This window comes from Carassius carassius, chromosome 46 (genome assembly GCF_963082965.1).
Source record: "Carassius carassius chromosome 46, fCarCar2.1, whole genome shotgun sequence".
In the NCBI taxonomy this organism is placed as follows: domain Eukaryota; kingdom Metazoa; phylum Chordata; class Actinopteri; order Cypriniformes; family Cyprinidae; genus Carassius; species Carassius carassius.
In genome coordinates this window covers 21,427,281-21,451,260 of record NC_081800.1, presented here as the reverse complement: position 1 = coordinate 21,451,260, position 23,980 = coordinate 21,427,281, and the positions used below count along the sequence as shown (strand labels likewise).

Genomic DNA, 23,980 nt, shown 5'->3' with positions numbered 1-23,980 from the left:
TGGACTTAATACATTACATGGCTGAAAGTATGTGGGCATCCTGTTCAAATTCTATCGAAGGGAAATATTAACCTATTATTATTAACCCTAACCCTAATTCAGCCAAATAAAAAATTGCTGAAAATTTAGTTGCCCTCAGGCTATCTAACATGAATATGAGTTTTATTCATTGGAACAGGTTTGGAGAAATGTAGCATTATATCACTTGCTCACCAATGGATCTTCTGCAGTGAGGTGCCGTCAAGATGAGACTCCAAACAGCTGATAGAAAACATCACAATAATCCTCAAATCCACTCCATTCCAGTCCATCAGTAACGTCTTGTGAAGCAATAAGTTGTGTGTTTGTAAGCAACAAATTAATCAAGAAGTTTTTAAACTTCAAAATGTTGCTTCCTGCTAAAATATGCGTCGTCTATATTGCTTTCATCAGTGAAAAAGTTGTCTTATCTGAATTAGAAGAGAAATATGCACATATCAAGCACTGTTTACACAACAGTTCTAAACAAACCTGTTAATGGATTTTAATGTGAGAAGATAACAGGAGATGGATTTTTTTCACCAAAGAAAGCAGATTATAGACTCATATTTTGGCCAGAAGTGATGGTTTAAGCAACTTACAAAAAAAAAAGAAAATAAAAAAAAATCTATTGTATTTTGCAGAAAAAAGAACGCCATACAGGTTTGTAATTGCATGAGGGTGAGTAATTGATGACACACTTTTCATTTTTGGGTGAATTAATATATTTTACAATTTAAGTAAACACATTATTTTGCAGAAATCCACAAACATACAATTCTACATGAAATTCCTACTAGTGGCAGTAAAACATCAAGAACTTTTATTTGTTGTCAGACACATTTTTTATAGTGCAGATTATCAATCAATAAAGACTTTCACACATTTTCTTGCATAATGTTATGCTATTATCTCAAAATACTTTTACAATGGTGCATGATTTGTAAACTAATACATTTTGACGTATGCACCACCAGCTCCATATAAATGGCTTTTCTGGTGTAGTAAACTTGCTGGTTAGCACACCTGGTACAGCATTGCAGTTGCGACGTTGTGTGTTTCACAAAACATGAGTCACAATAAAAGAGCTCAAAGACTAATGTAGATGGTACATTATTTTCAAACCCAGTGAACATTTCAGCACCACTCCCTGGATATTTCCAGACTGCTGCAATACATACAAGAAACAGCTAAATAAAAAAAAACTCCCAGATTCAGGTTCATCAGTCTTGAACACACTTTTAGTCCCATTCACTGAACACTTCACTTTGAATGTGTTGCGAAACATACAGGAAGCAGCGTAATATCGTTTTGCTTAAATGTTGCCACAGGCATGCTGTTCCAATGAACCCAGGTTATAATTTTACTCCATTCAATTCTGGAGAATTCTGTGCTTTTAATGCTGTTACAACAGTTTGTTGCCCACCAAGGTCCTCAATGGTGAAGCCTACTCATAGGACCTTAATGAGAGGCAGCCCACTCATGATGTCCCGGGCCCTGTGAATTTTAGCATCATTTTTGTGTTCACATACGTTTGGCCATATATAATTAACTTTTTTGCATACTAACTGTGCTTTATATTGAAATTAACACCTGCAATTACAGTTTTGATGGCTTTGAGTAGTTACCCGTATTCAAAACTCCACAGGAAACCTCTAATCTAGTATGAAGTCGCATATGAGTGTTTAAAAGTTATTCCACTTTGCAGGGCAACAAGTTAGTGAAAGAGTGTATTTCTGTCACTGCATTATGCCGGCAAATTGTGGAAGCTGTTCACGGGGGAAGCCAATTCATCAAGGTTGTTTGTCACTGTCAACACAGATTGCAGCAGATGCCGTTGTGTCACTCGATAAGGGAGAGTCTGGAGGGAAACCAGAACGAGGGAATGTGTTGAAGACTCTCAGACCGGGAGATCTTAAAGGATCTGTTGCGTTTGCCAAGGAAAGCTTGTAAATTCCTATCTTTACTATCATGTTTCGAGAAGCAAAGGAAAACATTATTTCTGTATGTTTTTTTTCATGTATGATTCATCAGAAAGTAAAATTCTGTACAGTACTGTCAGTCGATTTTCCTTTGAGTGAAGATTTATTGGTGTCTTGTTTAAAATGAAGAGAGCAGGCTACAGATATGTAGGGCTACTGGGCTCTTTTTGATTGCGTCAAAGTTTGAATTATATATCAACTAATCTTCATAACCTGATTTGGAAGTAACTGGCTGGCTAGATGGTTTTATTACATCCAGTAATAAAATTCATATGACTAATGTGATCTGTGTCGATGAATATTCCCAACCACAATGGAGGTATGAGTAAGAAGTTTGCAGTGCGTTCTTCCCATGTTATTCTGATCAAGGTCATCACCTAAAACCCAAAAACCAAAACCACACGGTATGTCAAGGGATCCCCGTCAGTACAGTGCATGTGAAAGCACACCCTGTTGAGATGCCAGAGCTCCAGGACCCGTTTATTCGGGTTTAAAACGTCACAGCTGGCGTCACACCAGATGTCAGGCAATACCTCCTGTTGCTCAGAGCCGCATCCTGCAGACTAGAGATGGAATCGATTCTCTGCTCAGTCGGATGGATTAATGTGCTCTCTGCTGTACTTCCCTAGCCTTTCTTCTATTTATTCCACAAACACAATTCTCCTGTGAGAGAATATCTATGGGTTCCTGTTACTGGCCATCCATCATGTCCATTTTAATGCAGTCTGATCTTTAAATTTAAATGCACCTTCGGAGACATGTAAGAGACTGATGGATGGAAACTCAAACATTAAATAGATGCTGTTGCCTTCGGAGGAGTTATGAAACATTACTTTTTATCAGCAGTCTTTGTTAAATATATTTTTGTGTTCACAACCCATTTAACTTCTGTAGCATGATGTATTTTATATTGAAACAAGATATGGAATGAGAAAAATGTAGGGTGAGACTTGATTTTATCAAGTGGGAATTGATAGGATTGTGAAGGCTGGCTGAAAGTAAGGTTGAAAAGTAAGAACTGATAAGTTCTGTAAAGAAAAGTCATTTTTGAAAAACACCAAATACAAGATTACGAAGACAAGTTAATTTTTGTTTATAAAGGTATGCATAATGCATAATGCACAGTAAGACCAGAAACATGCATTAAAAAGTAAATTGAGTAAGATATATTGCTGACAAGACATTTCAGTATAGTTCATTATACATGTTGATTATCTGGAGATTATTTTTATTTATTTATCAGAAATAAATTGTATTAAGGCCTATTTTATTTTCAGGGGAAACTACTGATATCATGTCAGTTAGTTGTGGTTAAATGCATGTTTTTCACTAAAAGAACACAAGGCAACTGAATTCTTAATAAGAATAATAAAGTAAATAGGGTCAGTTTTGATTTCATGTGTACTTGAAGTGTTCGTGACCTTGGTCATTGATGTTTGGCAGGAGAAAATTCAAGCCTGCACTGACCTGAGCATCACTGAGTCTCTTTGTTCACACTGGACACACATAGAAGCTGCTTTTGTTTCTGTGCAACCATCTGTTGTAAGCACAATAAAACAATCTCCTCTAGATAGATTTTGTTGGTTTATTATTGCCAGCAATTATTTTGTTCAGTCTGTGTTGTGCTTGAGCATTTCTGTTTTACTGTTTCTTCAGGAATTTACTGGATGCTGATACCTTCTCAAGGTCAGCACCAGGTAAGTCTTGATCTTAGTGACTGCTTCTCATTGTGAGTCTTACCACAAAAAGTCTATGGATAGTTTTGAATAATTTATGCATTAGATAAGCACAGTATGCAGATTTTCTGTATGCATGGAATACCTGGATAACCTATTATTTTTGCCAAAACATATACATCATGCGCACACACACACACACACACACACACACATACAGTACTGTGCAAAAAGTCTTAGGCCATTAGTATTTTGACCAAACAAAAATGCTTTTAAGCCAGTTATTTATATATTTTGCTTTAGTGTGCCAGTAGGAAATATCAGTTTTAATTTCCAAACTTTGCATTTGGCATTAATTGTAATCCAGTCAGATTTTTTTATGCACAAGGAGTCTGACGGCAGCCAAAGCTCCACACAGAGATCTGATCTCACCATCATCCAGTCCATCTAGAATTACTTGAAGAAACCGAAATATGACAGACTAAATCCAAAAGAACTGTGGCAACGTCTCCGAGATGCTAGAAGAAACCTTCCTACAAAACTACCTTAAAAACTATGTGCAAGTGTATCTAGGACAAAACACACCAAATATTGATTTTGATTTAGTTAATAGGAGTTAAGTTATAAATAACATATATTTATGACACCATTTTTGAAAGCGTCCTCACTTTACAGCATTGTACCTAAAACTTTTTACGGTTCTGTATCTTCGCATGTAGGATTCTTCAGGTGTCTTGGAGAGATATTGTCGCCTTTCTTCTGGATTTAGTCTGTCTCAGTGTTTTATGTTTTTTTCTTCATGTAATCCCAGACAGACTGGAGGATTTGCGATGGCTGGCTGTCATCAGTCTCCTTGTGCATACAAAAATCTTACTGGATTATTACAATTAATGGCAAAAGGAATGTTTGGAAATGTAAACTGATATTTCCTACTGACACATTAAAGCAAAAGTATTATGTCTGCTAGGGGTAAGATGCAATAAACAAATAAGACTCTCATCAAGCCATCACACCAAAGAATGAAAAAAAAGAAAACACCACAGTGTGTGTTCAGTGCTGTGTGTGTGCACTTTGGATGGGTTAAATGCAGAGCATGAATTCCAAGTATGGGTCACCATACTTGGCTGTATATCACGTCACTTTCACTTTGCATGCATTTAAAATGTAGCATTTACATATTCATTTAGAGCTTTTTGATTTTCTTGATTGTCTAATGAGCATTTAATAATTCTGACTGAGTTGTATTTACTATTCTTAAGGGTAATAAAATGGTTGTCTTGCATGATAAAATGGTCATGTTTTAATACTGCATTAGTAAAAGTATTTTTTATTTCTCTCTCTGAGGGTCAATCTCTGAGCAGAAACACAAAGCATTTTGTCTTCCCAAATGATGTCAATAGCCATGAATGCTATTCACATGAGTTATTTTGCTGTTGCCTTGAAAACAAGTGAAGGTTTCAGATGAGTTATTCATGGCTATTCAGTATGTGAAGCTATTGCAGAAAGTGTTGTACCCTTAGGACATGTCTTTTTTTCCTACAGCTTTTTCTAGTAGTATCAAAGTGACTACTTTCCTTGCAAAGTAATCTCTGAGTTAAAAAAAAAATACACTTGCCTTTTTAAACCTGCCTTAGTCAGAGAAGCAAAAATTATAACATTTATTAATCCTTCACCCTAATGCTCACAGCAATCAAACGCTTGACTGACGTCTGAGTTACCATAATTTGCACTGAGAATTATTCTAAATCAGTTCCTCGGTTGATCTGGCAAAGGTCATACCTGAATAGGTGTCTACTATTCCTGAAATGCTTTTTTTGCTCTGATGATTATTCCATGTAATTTATGTGAAATCGTTAAACATTAACATAAACATACTGCAGATTTTTCAAGGAGTTTAAAATAATGGATGTGGTCAGTCTCATTTTGTTCAGTGCAACAGAGATATTATGCATTCGTAATGCCTTGCTTCAAAGAACATTTGCATCTTGAAAAACAAGAAATGCTAATTTTGAAGTGGTTTGTTTTGCTAGTTATGGCTAAATTCCTAGGCCATTCTCAGGGAAAAAAAAGCCATTCTAGTGAGTGTTAACTGACATAATTAACAGGATATCCATTTACAATGGGTATAGAAAAGAATCAACCCCCTTTAAAAATAATCATATTTTGTTGCTTTGCAGCCTGAAATGAAGACAGAAACAATTTTTGTTTTATTCAGTGCAACTTTAGTTTAACTCAGTGTAACTTATAAAATCCAAGTGAAAGATAAAACACCAACATTAAGAATTAAAAAGCGATCACTCATTCTGTCTGTTTTTAGTTTAACTACCTTTTGCTTTAATTACAGCCTTTAGTTTGTTGGGATATGTCTCTGTCTCTACTTATTTTGCAGATCTGATTTGCAGACTTTGCAATATTTGCCCACTCTTTTTGAAGAACTGTTGAGGTTCACTTCAGTTCGAGTGTTTGTGGACTGCAGTCTTTAAGTCATTCCACAGATTTTCAATGGGGTCTGATTCTGGATTCTGACAGGCCATGCAAGGACATTCACCTTTTTCTGGGGTTTATGATTCTTTTCTATACCCAATTATTTTGAACGTGTTTACATTATATGATTCAATTTACTGTATAATGCAAATTATTTACACATCCATTTAGATTTTATAATTAGAATATCAGCCAATTTGCATATCCCAATTCATAAACATTAAATGTATATATATATGTATATATGTGTGTATGTATATATATATATATATATATATATATATATATATATATATATATATATATATATATATATATATATATATATATATATATATATATATATATATATACACATGTATGTATATATTGTATTTTTGTATATAGACAGTGTTGGGAAAGTTCACTTTCTACATGAACTAGTTCAAAGTTCAATTCACAAATTTTAAAATGAACTAGTTCAGTTCATAGTTCAAACTACAAAATTTTGAACTAAAGTTCACAGTTCCAAAAATGAACTAGTTCATAGTTCTTTTTTTCCATACGTTGCTGCGAGCAATTATTTTTCAAAATTATTGCCACAGCCCATATAGAATCACAGACAGCAATTATTTTATCAGTTTTAACGATGAAGCTATGCATAAGATTTCATCTTCATATCCAATTTTGAATCCTTATCCAACGAGGGGCGCGTATAAACTCTGGCCACCCCTGCGGCCACCCCTAGGATTATTTACAGTGGGTCCTATTAATTTAAATGCAGAATGTAAATTCACAATAGTTTAAGAAGTGAAAAAAAAGTGCAGCACCTGCTGCAGCCACAGTTTTGCGTCTCTGAGCAACATTAAAGTGTTTCGTTCCTGAATGAATCAACCGTTTAAATGATTCGGTTCAATCGCAATGACTCACTTATTAACAGTGACTCGCTGCCACCTATTGGCGGTTTTAATTTCACATTTAATGGAACCTTTTCATTTTTTAAATAATTTCAAACATCAGTTTTCAATGTTTTATCTTTAAGGCGAGACACTGCAGGTGAATAGGGCAAAAAAAAAAAAACAAATAGTTATCACCTTACTTACCCAGTTGATTGGTTACATTGATTATTGCAAACATTTTTTGTATTACAAGTTTTCAAAAATGTTATGTTTAAATATGCAAATGAGGCATTATTTAATGAAATATGTGCTAATTTGCATAAATGTCTAGTAAAAAAATCTGAACACTAGATGAAGTCAGTTTCAAAATTTTTGTTTAATTTTTTTGACATATTAGAGTCAAATGTTTTTACAGAGGGAATTCTGGTTATCTTTTTTTTTTTTCACTCCATAATTCAGAAAATACTTTGAAGAGCCAGAAAACAATATATTTTCACAATTTTGGGGGGAATAAAATGTTGTATATAATCAAGGAAAATATATATGAACAAATCCCTCTGTTAAAACCTTCAGAATATAGACAGGAATAAAAATGTCAAGTTTGGTAAGTGCTACTGAAGTGGAGATTTATGGCTCAGTGTTGAAGAAAAAACTCATTTTGAGAAAACGGCCTTTAAAAATATGTATTGTAATTGAAATCTATTGACACAAACAGATAAAGTGCTGTAAAAGAAACACTTAACAGTGTCCTTTGGATGCTTTCCTTCCACTAGTTTGAAAAAGCACTTTATGAAAAACCGAAAAGCCCAAAATCTCAAAATTGACAGGTGCTTGAAAAAACAGTGTTTTTGCCTGCAGTGTCTCACCTTAAAATATCAAAACATTATTTATTCATTTGTAACTGCAGGTTAAAGTATTCCATGTTCCACGGAGCTGCATTAAACAGTGTGTAAAAACATCTAAATGGCACTTCATATGCAGCTTCTGTTTTATCTGCATTGCAAAGATCAATTTTGTTGATACTGATTGCATTTGCTTGGTAACAGCCCAAATGCAAGTATTTGACCTAAAGTATGGTGCACACTTTTAGAAACAATGGTGTAAAGGTAAAAAAAAAAAAAATCAGGTGTCAGCACAATTAAAAATAAGATATCAGCACAATAACTACAATAACTGAGGGGACAGCATTTCCCCATTGTTGCTTTAATGCTTTGTCTCCCATTCTCACTGACCTTGTTATAAACATCATAAAATTATTTTAAATGATCATACGCCTTCTTGCTACATGCTGCGGTCGTTTGCTGTTTTTTTTTTTTGATGACGCGTCACGCATGCGGCGGACGGCTGGTGTTGCCAGATTGGGTGTTTTTCCGCTACATATTAAGACCTGTTTACGGTGTGTTTTAGCCGGATTTTCGCATGGAAGGCTCTATAGAAATCTGGCACCCTATTGAATGAAGTTAACCTGAGAGAGCGTGCCGTTCACCGACACCAGAATGAACGAGTTGACAGTAACGTTCATCATGCATTAATTCAGCACGTTCAGTTCACGTTCGCCCAAAATATGAACGAGTTCATGAACTATCGTTCAATGAACGCGTTCAGGCACAACACTGTATATAGATAATATAATTCGAATTCTATAATGTATAATTATCATAGATATATAATAATCTATAATATAGTTTATATATAATTAAACAATTAGAACTTAAGTTTAAATCTAAATTGACAATTTATTTTTTCTTGCTGTCTTTATCCGTATTTAATTTATTTATTTCTTCAGTTCTTGCAATTGTATTGGCTTGTGATAGTTCTATGATTTTTTTTTTTTAATGTTTAGAAGTGACATTTGTATTTATTTATTTTTAATCCATTTTCACAACTTGATTCACAACTGATTGCTCTCCATAAATCTTTTGGTTATAGCATGAGGTTTGTAAACAGTCTGTAGAGCGAAGTTTCAAGTCCAGATTGTTTATGCTTAAATTTTCATATTCCTCAATAGCTTGCTGGCTGGAAAGTTTTCTCATTAAGACATTTCTGACATCATCTTAAACTACCACCCATAGAGCTGCAGTCCATTTGTTGGTCAGTGCTCTTCCTGTTTGGATTCCTCTTGAATGATTCAGTGAAGTAATTGATGAGTTAGATTCTCACACCTGCTGCTCCAAACTTAGACTTAACAGGCCTGGAGTTTGGACTAATACTTCATAGTGGTCACATCCCATGAAGTTGGCACATCTCCAAGCCATTTTCTAATTTAGATGATAAGATGAATTTCTCAGTGAAGCATCTCCATTTGCTTTATTTAAGGAAACTCACTGTGCACGTAGTAGGTGTTTTTATTGATTGTTTCCTTCTGTGTTTGACCATTACTTTGTCCATTTTCTCTTCACAGTGGTTGTGTTGTATGTTCAAGGAATTGGTACTAAGGAGTGGAGAGAGGTTAGTATTCTTTTCATGGTATATATGAGCAGAACATATACTGCTCAGCATGTTTGTTTTTTAGCCTTTTGAAAAACTATATTATCAATTATCATGGTCCAATGGCCACAACTATAGGCAAGAGGGTCTGGCTGCAGACATGTATGGAAGCATATGGGTAGCAATATTCAATTTGGAATGTAATATGCAAAAGGACAATGCAATATGTAAAATGGCAATGCATTTCTGTATTTACATTTACATTTTCCAATACATTTGTGCAACGTTTGGTGCAAAATGAAAATGAAAATGAAATTACATAATTTTAATTTGCCATTTTATACACAAGCTTTAATATGTAACATGAATGCTAATTTTAACGCTTTATAAGTTGCAAAATGAAAATGAAAATGTATTACAGAAATGATTAGATATGTATAACATGTTCAAGCAAAAACTGTGGCAAAATTATCATTCAAATGCTATTTTTGTTAATTGCATTTACACTCACAGTCAAGACACTTACGATTGCATTTTCATTCAATGTCCCGCAATGAATGTAGCAAAATTCAATGTGCACATTGAAAATGCATTCCGAGCCGATCACGTATCCGCCCCCTCCCACCATGTCAATCACTGCGTGAACAAGGCGGGGCTTGCAGAAGGTCAAAAGACTCAAGACTCAAGAGGATTCAAGTGAGAGAACATGGACAAGACAGTTGTACGTGTACGTTTTGATCATTTCGGTTTATGGCTTTAATATTTCATTCGCACTGGTGGGAAGAGCTGAAACGCTGCTTTCATCTGATTGGTCGAATCGCTCCACCTTCAGCTTGGTCTTTTCATTCTTTCAGGCAGAATAAGAGTCAGTGCGAGTGAAGCACTGTAATGTCTGAAACTACACTCACTGTTAATTATCATAATATTTGAGTCAGATGGGCACATAATTCGTGCTGTTGCGACTTGCAAATTAATTTTAGGTTGTAGTATTGTATGAATATTGTCCCAGTGATAAATACAGTGCAAATAGTTCTGTCTCTTTGGATAAAAGTGAAGAGAAAATAAAAATCAATAACAGACTGAACAGTTCCATGATAATATGTCTCTAACATTTACCACTCTCGTCTTTTAAGTAATAAGGCTAGGTATGTGTGTGTGACATTAATAAATAATTGTGAAAATTAATATAGTTACGTTTCTGAAATAAATTAGTAATATACGTTTTATTACATACTAAATTGAATGATGTTTCCCCTCTTAGTCTTCTTTGTTGGGCTTGAGAAAGACAACATATATTTACCGTATTTTCCGGACTATAAGTCCCACTTCTTTTCATAGTTTGGCTGGTCCTGCGACTTACAGTCAGGTGCAACTTATTTATCAAAATTACATGAACCGAGAGAAATGCCAATAACATTACCGTCTACAGCCGCGAGAGGGCGCTCTATGTTTTCAGTGGTAGACTACAGGAGCACTGAGCAACACAGATCTTTAGACTCGTCTGACTCGCGTTGCTGTATAACTGGCCAGACTTACCTTCCCAAAAAATCCTATTTAATTTTATTTCATGAATTTAACTATATTTATTTCAACTTCACTGTTATCCAAGAAGACAGAACTATTTACACTGTATTTATCAGTGGGACAATATTCATACAATACTATAACCTAGAAATAATTTAAAGGGGTCACTTGCAGCACGAATTATGTGCCCAGCTACATCTGATTCAAATATTATGCTGAAGGTGGAGCGATTCGACCAATCAGATGAAAGCAGCGTTTCAGCTCCTCCCACCAGGGCGAATGAAATATTAAAGCCATAAACCGAAATGATCAAAACGTACACGTACAACTGTTATGTCCATGTTCTCTCACTTGAATCCTCTTGAGTCTTAAGTCTCTTGACCTTCTGCAAGCCCCGCCTTGTTCACGCAGTGATTGACATGGTGGGAGGGGGCGGACACGTGATCGGCTCGGAATGCATTTTCAACGTGCACATTGAATTTTGCTACATTCATTGCGGGACATTGAATGAAAATGCAATCGTAGGTGTCTTGACTGTGAGTGTAAATGCAATTAAGAAAAATAACATTTGAATGATAATTTTGCCACAGTTTTTGCTTGAACATGTTAAACACATCTAAACATTTCTGTAATACATTTTCATTTTAATTTTGCAACTTATAAAGCATTAAAATTAGTATTCATTTTACATATTAAAACTAGTGTATGAAATGGCAAATGAAAATTATGTAATTTCATTTTCATTTTCATTTTGCACCAAACGTTGCACAAATGTATTGGAAAATATAAATGAAAATACAGAAATGCATTGTCATTTTACATATTGCATTGTCATTTTGCATATTACATTCCAAATTGAATATTGCTACCCATATGCTTCCATAGACTTGCACTTGCACTCTCAGACTTGCATTCTCAGACTTGCACTCTCAGACACTTGCACTTCCGCTAGTGACATCACTTGCAGTCTTTATTTTTTATTTTATTGAATTTTTTTGTACTTTTTTACTTTTGAGCATAAGTGACTTCTTTCAAAAATATTCCTTAAAATTCCACAACTGTAACCTAATTCACAATAACAGATATTTTAGAACCCAAATTATTTAAACATACAAGCGCATAACTCTGATTTAATAAAATGTATTATTCACATAGTATTATCGTATTATTCTACTGAAATGCTGAATTTATTAGTTAAAAGTACTGGTAAAAAATGTATAGCCTGAATCCACTGCACTGTCGCTTTGGATAAAAGTGTCTGCTAAATTCATAAATGTAATGTAAGTAAAAAAAAAATGAAATTAATTTTTTTATCTTAATTTTTTTGAATAGTGCCATAGTTACAAGTTCATTCAACTAGTTCCATAGTTCAAGGTACATTTTTTGACCACTTTGAATTTACTGAACAAAAAAAAAAAAAACTAAGTTTCAAAGTTGAAAGTTCACTGTCAAAGAGGGAGAGAAAGAGAAAGTGCATTGTGGATCTGATTGCAGCAACGGTATTAAACAAAAGGAACATGGACAAAAACACTAGGGAAAAACATGCAAACCGAAACAGCTATCAGCTATACGGTATGTACAGACAAGCGCTGACACAACTGAAATGAAATCACAGGCTTAAATACACAGGGAAAGTGAGGAGCTAAACAAGATACAGGTGAACATAATCAACCAATTTGAAACTACAGTATGACAACAAAATGGAAAATGAAATGCAGAAACAGAAATCAAAACAGAACGTGACACTCATAAAAAAACTTATAATGTAGTACTAGAAATTACAGAAATTATTATGCAGAGTGTAGTAGAATATAGTAGAAGTTACAGAAATTATTATATCATGCTAAATACTGTAGATAGAAGCAAAGAATTTGTATTTTTCAGCATATTCCCAGTGCTGAATGGTCCATCTAACTGTACTCAGTGTTTTAAAATCATCCTAAAGATGACCCTTTTGTCAGAATTGTAAATGCAGCTACTAAATGTATTCCACCACCTCGCCAAGCTTTGAGGAATCAGTAGTCTCTAGGGAAAGTCTCATATGTGTATTGGAAAAAAAAAAACAGTAGTTTGCTATGGGATATTTGAGGAATGCAGGGGGCACTCTGGACTTCTCTAGAGATATCTCGCTCTCCAGATGGCATCATGAAATATTCACTGTACTTTTATATAGCTGCTGTGTATCTAGACCAGTGGCTTTCTCCGCATGCATATCAACACTCAATTGCCCACTCATATTACAAGTACCTCCAAAAGCATGCATAGCAACTGCATTATAAACAGTCAGCTCCCCTAAACAGATAATGCAGCAACCAACGGTCACTGAATCTTTAGTCAAGGACCGATCGGCTCCAGGAACTTTCAGGAGCAGATAATGGAAAGCGTGGATATCAAGTTGATAGGTGGGATTATGTGTCTGGGGAGTTGAGAACATGATCTTTGGTCTGAATCTCAGTTAGGAATCAATAGTTCATTACTCTGTGCCATCGGTGATTTCCACCAAGGACTCCTGCCCAATGGGAATTACTGTCTGATTGCTTCAGGCATGTGTATGTTGGCAGGAAGCTGTACGAGCTCACACTGAGCTGCTATTCCTGCCCCACATTCATGCAGAGCTCAGGCTGCTGTTGAGTCTGCTGAGAGAAGGGAAGTCTGAGGGTTGATTTTGCTTCTGATCATGAAAATATGATCATAGCAACTATTATTATGCTTTGGCACATCAGTAATTCCTTCTGTGCAGATTTTACATACAGCTGAGTGGATAATATTAGCTTCTTTTATGTTTTCTGTTCTATTCATCTGAAGTATCATGTTCCATTAAAGGATAGGGGTGTTCATAAATGGGAATATATATTATTCTTTACTGTGTACAAATTTTGGCAAGAAAATAGTCAAAATTATGTGTTTTTTAACTATAACTACATTATAATGTTAAGTCTATCAACTCAGTGGGAGCCTGATTCTACCATTGAATACAAAAAGAAAAGAGGGAATTTTGATTGTTTCACAATTCTGAGTTTATATCACACAATTCTGATTTTGATTCTTGCATTTTTAAGAAACAGAAAAGAGAAAACAATTCTGTGTTGGAAACAAAAAAAACAATTGCGAATCTAAAATCATTTGGAGAAAAAAAAAGGAAATTGTGACTTGTCTCACAATTTTGTCTACTTCTCAGTATTTGAAATCTATATCTTGCAATTTTGAGTTTATATGTCTCAATTCTGAAAAAATTTGAAAAAAATCAAAATTGTGAGATATAAACTTAAAATTGTAATAAAAAAAGTCACAGTTACTTTTTTATATTTCATGATGGAAATATGCTTCCATACAGCTCTGTTAGCCCTGCTGGTGTTGTTCAATATTAATAAAAAGTTTTTTTTTTATGTTTAAATATTATATTTATATTTAGATATTTTCTCTCTATTTTTTTTTTTTTTTATAACATTACAATCACACAATTCAGAGTTTTAAACTGTATTTATTTATCCCAAATTTTAGCAACAGGTTTAGAAATATTGCAAATCTCCTGTAAAAGTGTTGCTGTAAAATGTTTTAAAATAACATTATGATTTAATGTATTATTTCTAGGTATTTGGTTTGATCTTCTGACAAAGTTAAGCATGTTCTTTCACTAATTATTTATTTTGTACCCAGTTTGTGGAGAATGACCTTTATGTATCTATAATTTATGTATGTATCTATAATTTTTATTATCTTGCCATGAAAAGATTTAATGTAATGATGCATATTTCTTTCTTGTTTAGTTTGGTCGAACAGAAGTGATTGACAACACTCTGAACCCTGACTTTGTGAGGAAGTTTGTCTTGGATTACTTCTTTGAAGAAAAGCAGAACCTTCGGTTTGATGTGTAAGTGGATGACAACACTCTCTCGTTTTGTTTCAAGGAAAAAAAAAAACCCATAGACAGTGAAAAAATGCATTTTACACATGATCTTCCAATTAACTTTCAATCTTTTGCTTATTTGATGCAGATACAATGTGGACTCCAGAAGCTCAAACATCTCAAAACATGTAAGCAAACTTTAAATGTCTCACATGCTGTGCTAATGGATAGACAAGTCACGAGGCAAGTTTGACTTTAATTGTTGATTTAATGTCTTTTCTGCTACAATGGATGTGGATGACAGAAGGTACAAGCTGTAAATGAGTGTAATTTATCTATTGCTTGTTTTCTGTGTCATGCCAAAAATAGTTACAAAGAAAATGCAATTTGTTTTTTGAGTTGTCATTCTTAAAAAAAAAGAAAAAGTGTCATGTTCAAAGCCCAGACCCTCTGCGTCCTTTAAAAAGTGCATGAAAGAGTCTGTCGTAGTTTTAAAAGTCTCGTCTTCTATTTCTGTTGTTTTTCTCTTTTTTTTCGCTTGCTTTTTTGTATGCATTTCCATGTCATTGATTCACCCCTTCCATTGCTTAGAGTTTCATCAGCCAGGCCTCACCTGTCTTTATACTCAGTGACATACAGTATCCAAGGTGAGTCCTCATACCATCATTCTGAGATTTTCCAGACGGGACTGTCGCTGCTGATTTGTGTCTGTGGAGCAGGAAACCCACAGAACTGTGATTTACCTTCATTGTTTTGTCTCCCACAGTCCTTCCTCGGCCAGACTTTCTGCACTCTAGGAGAGATTATTGGGTCCACTGGGTCAAGACTCGAGCGGGTGCTTTCGTAAGTCTTTGATTATTTTCCACCATTGACACGATGTTGAATAAGACACAGTACCATGGAAACAATTCTTTAAAAATTCTCCAAATCCTCTGGGGTCTTGATTCAGGCCACAGATTTAACCACATGGAAGACATAAATTCATCTAGCCTGCATGGCCCAGCTGAGCTCATTTATATAGCAAGTGCTCTCATGATGATTATAAGACAAATGGGTTGATAAATTGGTATTTTTTGTGCAGCTCACGATTCAAAATCCTTTTACGGTCACCAGCTCTTTGACAGCACTTCTAAAATCGATGCTTTTAACTGTGGTCAAGGTGCTTGTTTGGGCTCTCTCAGTCTAGCAGACCTTCTGTGTCCGTATCAATCCAGAGCAGTTCTGTGCATGAATAGATCCCAAAAGCTTTGGTGAGGACAACTAATTAAGCTTCGGCTTGAGTAAGGATGGTACTCTGGTGACTGTGGCATTTTAACATTAAGATACAGGCTGCCACAGTCCAGCATATCTGGGTCACTCTAACGATCTATTTCAGTAGCACAAAATAGGGTGTCTGGATGATGCCTTCAAAGGGACTTGCTTGCATTTGGTCTTACAGAATAACCACATCATTCTTGTCATTTTACAGAATCATATGTGATTTTGCCAAATTACATGCGGTTTTTATATGATGACATTAGTGCTAAATATTATTTATACACAGTTATAGTGTTTATTAATATTTTGAATCAGCTTGTATTTTTTATTATTTTAGTTTAGTAATTTTGTTATGTGCTTTTGTTGTTTTTATTAGTTTTTTTCTATTTAGCTTTATTCCGTTTTTTATTTATTTATTTAATTATTTTATTTTATTTAATATTTAACATTTAGTTAAATGTTTAGGTTTTAATGTTTTCATCTAATGTTTATTTTATTTTATTTTCAGTTTATTTCAATTACTGAAAACAGTTTGTAATAGTTTTAGCCAACATTAACAACACTGGATATGAAGCAAATACACATGATGAATGCTTTCAAATGTGAAATCTGAATATACTATATGAGGTTTTAAGTCACTTTAATTTATTTCAGTTGTAATTTTAATTTAGGTACTAGTTTTTTATGTAATAATTAAATGTTACATTACAGCTTTACTTTAATTACTGAAAACAATCTGAATTTGTAAATGTATGCAGTTTAAAGTCACTTTAATCCAGTTATTTTCTATTATGAATCTTAATTTAATTGTAAAAAAAAATTTACCTAACATTTAAATTGTTATTTTTTAAAGTTTTAGTTAACAATAGCAACAATGGATGACATATGAAGCAAAAACACACAACTGATGTGTTCAAATGTGAAATTTGCATGCTTTTCCATAATGGGGCTCAGTGATCGGAATATAAGTTATTTTAAGTCACTTGCAAAGCTAAATGAAATACAATGAAGATATGGCTAGACAGTGTGACTAAACCCCTGAAGAACATGGAAAATAGTTTGTAAGTCCCTTCCAGCAGCTGGTTTTCTTCCCCGAAGAACATTAAGGGTGCTGTGTACACGCTCTGTATCACTGCATGGTAGATGGGCAGCTTTTTGTAAATGCGTCTGATGGTGACACAGCATGGGGCAAAAAACTAAATGGGCCATCTCCTTTTGGCCTTCGTGTCACGCTTTCTGCTGTGCTGTGCAAGCGTCGAGCAGCGGATTAGGAAAAAGGTTGGCGGCAATAGGCATATTTTAGTAGGTCAGCCAGTCTCTCTAAAGAGCTAGTGGGCAGATACTGTAACACACTGGGGTGGAAGTGTGGAGGAAGAGGTACTACTCTATTACCTGCTGGTTTCTATGGCAACCCACCAAGACTAGTGGCTTATCAATTACATATCACTGCATTTGGGCAAATACATCCAATTCCCTCTGTTTTAGCAAGATAAGGCCAGGGAGTCCTAAGGATAAGGATGCCAAAGGATGTTCGGAGATGGGGATTTAAGAGTTCCGTGCCATATTCAGGGGCCCTTCGGGCCTGATTTTTCTCCAGCCTCATTTCCACATGTGAGTGTTGTGGATTTGTGGAGGAAATGTGCGTGGATAGAAGAGAGCCATATACTGTCAGGCTGAGCAAAATATTTTTAGACAACCTGGTTTCAGTCCAGGAATGTTTGAGATGAGAGAATGTAAAATGCTGTACAATAACCAGACCGGGTGTCAATGTTTCAGCACGGGGTTTGAAATTTTACAGATTGCAATCTATTTGGCATGTATGAGTATTGAAAATCTTTCAAATCAGCTCCTAAAATATGTTTTGCCATGCAGGTAGGAAGAATTACTCCATTAGAAGGTGGGTAATTTGTCATTGGTCACTGCTGAAAATATATTACCTAATGTTACGCCCATGTGCTTTTCTACACACTCGATCAATCTATTTCATATATAATTCGCATTCTAACTCTTTACCCCCTGCACACACACACACACACACACACACAAACTCAGCTTCTAATTAGCTAAAAAGAAAGCATGACATTTTCTGTGAAAATACCCTCAGTGTTGGAGACATTTATCATAGTAGCAGCGCTGTCACAGGTTTATACTGAGATGTATGAGGGCGAAGTGTATCCAGATAAACTGCCAAAAACACTACAGTCAGTGTTCTGATTAGACACTTATCACTAGCTGAAATTGATTTTCACACTCCGTTGCATGGAAAACATTTACATGTTCAGTACACTACAGATGTATCATACATTTTTGACACATTAGACATCTGTTCTGCATTGAAAATATAATTGTTATATATATAATTAATGTATTATCTACTATAATCATTGACCAGTTCGTTGGATATTGGATAGGCCAAATATGATGTCACTGATGTTGAGTTAATTATTAGTAGTATGTGCTCTGAACATACCAATAACTAAGTATTATAAGTTGCGATGTACTGTTTGCACCATAAATGATACATTAGATAGTAACACTTGTTGTAGAGAGGTGTGCTATTACTTTTCTAAATGACTTATTTTTGCCTCTTGGACAAAATAGAGAAAAAATCCATTAGAGCTGCATTGAAGAATGGATCTGAGCCATTTTTAGAGTCTTGCTCTTTTGACTTAGATGATATAGTAAAACCCTAGCAACCATTTAGCAAAACTATTCAGAGCACTGCAGACTAACTTTTACATAGGCGAACCCCATCAAATTATTAATCAGTAAGATAAAAATAATTCATCAGCATTTATTAGTGATATTAATAATACCACATATTATTTTTATTTATAATTGTAATTCATAACTTTAATAGTTTTTATTGTTTTAAAAAGTATTAGAAAGTAGTTCATTACAAGTAATACAGTTCATTAACCTGTTAATCTGTAGACACATTTATTTGACTAATGTATACATATTTTATTTCATATTTTGTTAGAAATACTTGTTATTGATTTTTCAGTAGAAATGTAAAATAGCTGTTATTTTTAAATACGAAGTCAACATTAAATGGACAATTCATCAGTTATTGATCAATTATTTACCCTCATGTTCCTCTCTGGAACACGAAGGGTAAATAATTGAAGAATTGATGCCAAATACCATAAGAGAAGTCCATACAACTTGTGTGCTTCAACTTGTGTGATTCAAACCCATAAGTCTCCACTCTCAGAAAATATTGCCTTGTGCCATAGCTCTTAAATATATGTGTGTATATGTAGATGTAAGATATTTTTTAAACCTCAGTGAATGTCAGTGGGGTGCAATATAATCTTTTTGCACAGAAGAAACAAATGCATACAATTTTGAAACAACATGAGGCTGAGTAAATGATGACAGAATGATGCATTCCTGGCTGAAATACCCATTTCGGTTCTAAAGTCCAAAATCACAGGAATATCTCAATGTTTACTTTGTATTCTGGTGATGCTATTTTAGTGGATGAGGTTAAGCGTATCTCAAGCTCTTTTATCTGTGGACACAGCTGTTGCATTTGACCTGCAGAAGAGTCTCTGGCTTATTAAGAGCGAACCACAAGCTTAGAACTTAAGCATAGTTCCTGATTTCCGCGCCAGATGTGTGTGTGTGCCAAATCTGTAAGCCAGCAGACCTGTAAACACAGTGTGGCCTTTAAAATTCATTATGCATAATCAAGTTAACTGTCACATGATCACTGTGCTTATCTGGATCAGGCACTTCAGATACGGTATTCATTTGCATTTCTCTACAATACTTCCTCTCTGACAGACAGTTATTGGCTGCTTAATTGCTCTGATTTGCACCTCTACAATCTGTGTTTTGAGTGCTGTTGGGAGCAGGGCATTTTTGACAGCTATTAACCTGCTTTGACCAAACACTATCTCTCCTACAGTGAGATCAGTGCATGCTCACTAAAATCCCCTCCATCATTGCCTAATTGGCCAGTTTACTCATTCTCTACAGTCTGTTCCCATGGCTGAACCTGCAGCGTACTTCAGCAACACAACGTGCTGGTCTCTCGAACTGTATTTTTAGCAGCTTGAGTATTTTAAAATTCATGCAATTCACCTTTATGAGGCCCCATTATATTGATAATGCCATTTTATCTACAGGAACAACAATGCTTCGCTGCATGATCTTGCCACATTTACATGCCAGTTGAAGAGCTGTATGACAAATTAAAGCAATAAGCCCCAAGAGGCCATGCTCTGAACTGGTTTTATTGCCGTTAAGGGCTGTTGTTTTGCATGATACAAAGCAACATCAGCAATATGATTTAAAAAAAAAACAGAAAATACTCAGTAAATAATTAGTGGAATATGCTCTATGAACAAACCAATAACTTGAAATATTAGAAGTCATTCTCTAATGCTTGTGCTATAAATGAGACCTTAGATTATAGAGAAGAGGTGTGCTATTACTTTTCTGAATGACTTCTTTTTGCCTGTTAAATGATAAATTAAATGAATAGTTTACCCAGAAAAGAAAATTCTGTCACCATTTACTCACTCTCAGATTGTTTGTTTCTTCTGCTGAACACAAACTGTGTAACCATACAGTTACTTTGTTTGTTTTCCCATTTATTGACTGACAGCTCTCCTGTCCCCATGTTGAGAGAAATCAGGAGTAAGTGCAGAGTACTGTATAAACATAACGGTTACTGTTCTAGACTCAAAATGAATAAAAACACTGAAATGCAAACTCAGAATATAACGCAAATAATTAAATGTTAAATAACACCAATATCCTTTTTGTATTTCATCCAATTTTATTAACCAATATCTTTGCTGCTAACCTTTGTTGATTAAATTCAACCATTCTAATAAGCAAAATGACTTTAGATAAACATGACATTTGTGTTTCATGTTTTTTTTTTATTGAACTTTCTTCTCCTTCATCGTATTCCTCATGCGATCCAGAATGACTGAGGCTTTTTCATTTCAATTATGCTGTGAAAGGGCTTTTACATTTGCTAAAGATAGAACTTTTTAAATGAAAAACAAACAAACAAGCAAGCCCAGCTCAGATGAGGAAAAGGAATGCAAGAGTACTGTTACGCATTACATTATAAAAAGCAACTAAGTAATGCAATTAGTTACTTTTATGGTGAGTAATGTACTATTGCAATGTATTGCTTTTAAAAGTAACTTTCCCCAACACTTTTTAAAACACTATGGCATTGAGTTCAAAGCATTGTGGTGGTGAGTTCTATATGGGTAAGCGCCATCAAATGTTCTGTAGAAAATGTAATTTTTTTATTTATAAAAGAAATATTAAATAATATGAAAATCAACAATTAATAATTCACACTATTATGAATAATTCTTCATATTAATACAATTATTAATAATGCATGTGTTTAATTTAAAATGTATAATTTATTGCTATTATTTTATTTATTTTGCTAAAAGTAATCTTGTCTGTAGACTTTTTATAGTTGCCAAACAATGGCACTTTGTACATGTAAAATGTGAATACAATTGATATGTGGGCACACTACTAATTTGAATAACAAATTTGTACTGGAATGTCATTTTTGTGCTTTTGAAGGATCTCTTGGTGCGTTCGTGACACACATACAGCAGTGCTGCATGTCTTTGTCCTGTAAGAGGGACTCAGCGTCTCAGTTCTAATGCTGCCCAGATTTATCCAGGCTGCTGAGGACTCTGATTAAACATGCAGGGAGGATGTTTTTGGCACAGACACAGTAAAGCGGGGGGGGTTTGAAGCTCTCCGATAAAATCTTGAGATGCTTTTGCTCTGTCTGTCAGATATGCTGTGTTAGAGAGGTGACAGCCCAGCTGGAAAAGAGTGTATTCTTCGCCTGTGACCATGAATAGTTTCATACCACAATGTGGTTTAACTGAAAGCGAGGTATTTGAGTGCAATAACTCTAAATCCAAAGACATATCTTCTGGAAATGTTAAATGTCATTCATTAAATGTTAGTAATTTATTCCCTCATTCATTTCCTGCCTGTCAGTCAGTGATTTTTTATTTATTTTTATTATTAATATTTTTTTGTTATCTCTCATTTCACTCTTTTTCTTTCTGTAGAGTCGAGTATTACTTACACTAGTGGCACTTCCTGTTCTTTTGTGTATGGTGGCAGTGATGGAGACTGCAGAAAACCTCTTCGGCTCACCTTTATAAGTTGTTTCCATAGCAGCAGGAAAGGGAATGCCGAAGAGTTAGTTACACTGACAGCTTTCTTGAGTTATACATTCGCTAGCACTGAGTAATGAGAGAGTGTATGGTTATGATGAGCCACGTGTGACCTTGAACATGATGAGTTGATGCCTGGGGCAAGATGTGAACTCTTCAGACAAGCTGAACTCTCTCCTTACTTGGTCTTTATATTTGTACACCAAAAAATCAGTAGCTTGCTTTTTTTGTCCAGTATTGTTCATTTTCTGTTTTAGCTGATATGCTGCATTTGTGTGCTACTTTCTGTGAAGACTTTCCATTTTGAAACTACTTCAGAAATTACTTTCATATTTGTTGTGCAAAAGTAAAATGGATATAGAACTTATCCATTTTACACAAAAACTTTAATATAGTTAAACATTATTACAACTTAAATAAACTGATTTCTATTTTAATATATTTTAAGACGGCATTCATTCCTGTGATGCAAAGCTGAATTTTCAGAATTACTACTCCAGTTTTCAGTCTCACATGATCCTTCAGAAATCATTCTAATATAGTTCAAATGAACAGCACAGAAATAGATTTAAAAAAACTTTTACTGTCACTTGATCAATTGAATGCACCCATGCTTGAATTTTTTATTTACTTATTTTTTATTTGTTTTAAACTCAAATAGATTAGATGGAAATTTTTGTAAACTTTTAATACAGGTGTCAAGATAAGACAGAAAATATAAAAAAAAAATTACTAGATTTTCGTTTGTGATATTTGTATCATTATTTATACATCGGTTAGGAAGACAAAAGGAACCTATTTTGGAGAGTGATCCTCGTGATCAAATTTTATTTTATTTTTTTTATTTTTTTCCCTCCAGATTGCACTGTAAAATTTGCAAGATTATAATAATATGCAGCATTGTATTTTTTAAAAACTATTATATAATTATATTCATTACAGCTCAGCCAGCTGGAGATAACTTGACAAAACACTTCCCACAGCAAAGAGTCATTTTCAGACTCCATGCCACCTCTAGCTTCTCCATGGCAGATCTGCCTCACTGAATCTTACCTGCATATCTGGATCTGACATGTGTCTCAGGAGGGGGGAGATGAGGAGCGTAGTGGGACGCTTGCCTGTCTTAGATGTCCTTCAGTCTAAATTCCTATTTGGCATCATTGAGCTTTAACTGGATTTCTAGACTGCAGGTGGTCAGTAGGTGAGTGTGTGCATACCATTGTGAGTTTATGTACGTGTGTGTGTGAATAGATGGAGGATCAAAGGCTGTACTTAAGTATCAGGCTAACCTGCCACTCAGCTTCTGCGGTGATATTTGTTCCCATGGGAATCTGATTTTAGCCAATCAAATGTATAGATGGCATGAGACCACTTAGAATGATTGTGTATGTACACAATCATGTACATACATGCATTTTACATATTATTATAGCCCAGTTTGTGCTGTTTACAGTGAGATTAGACTTTACCCATTCAGATATTGATAAGAAACTGAAAAAAGCACAGATGTCAGGGCATGACAAAACTTCTCCAGGCCCCAAAGATACCCTTAGACTCCAGAGGGTTAAAAATGATGAAAGAAAGTCTGTGGCCATGGAGACAGGTCTTTGGAGCTTTAATCAATCACCTCATTTTATAATTTGATAACAAATGTACTAGACTACCCAGACTCCAGTATATGCTATTGGATATGCTTTGT

General features: G+C 34.7%; 1 protein-coding gene across 1 annotated transcript in view; it reads left to right on the top strand.

Moving 5' to 3' along the window:
* The window catches only part of cpne9 (copine family member IX), a 46,374-nt gene that overhangs the window by 2,240 nt on the left and 20,154 nt on the right, over positions 1-23,980 (top strand). Inside the window, exons 2-7 of the mRNA XM_059541032.1 lie at positions 3,657-3,697; positions 9,440-9,486; positions 14,757-14,860; positions 14,985-15,024; positions 15,141-15,143; positions 15,603-15,679. Coding sequence (XP_059397015.1) covers positions 3,657-3,697; positions 9,440-9,486; positions 14,757-14,860; positions 14,985-15,024; positions 15,141-15,143; positions 15,603-15,679 — 312 coding nt within the window. The remainder of the gene's footprint in view (positions 1-3,656; positions 3,698-9,439; positions 9,487-14,756; positions 14,861-14,984; positions 15,025-15,140; positions 15,144-15,602; positions 15,680-23,980) is intronic.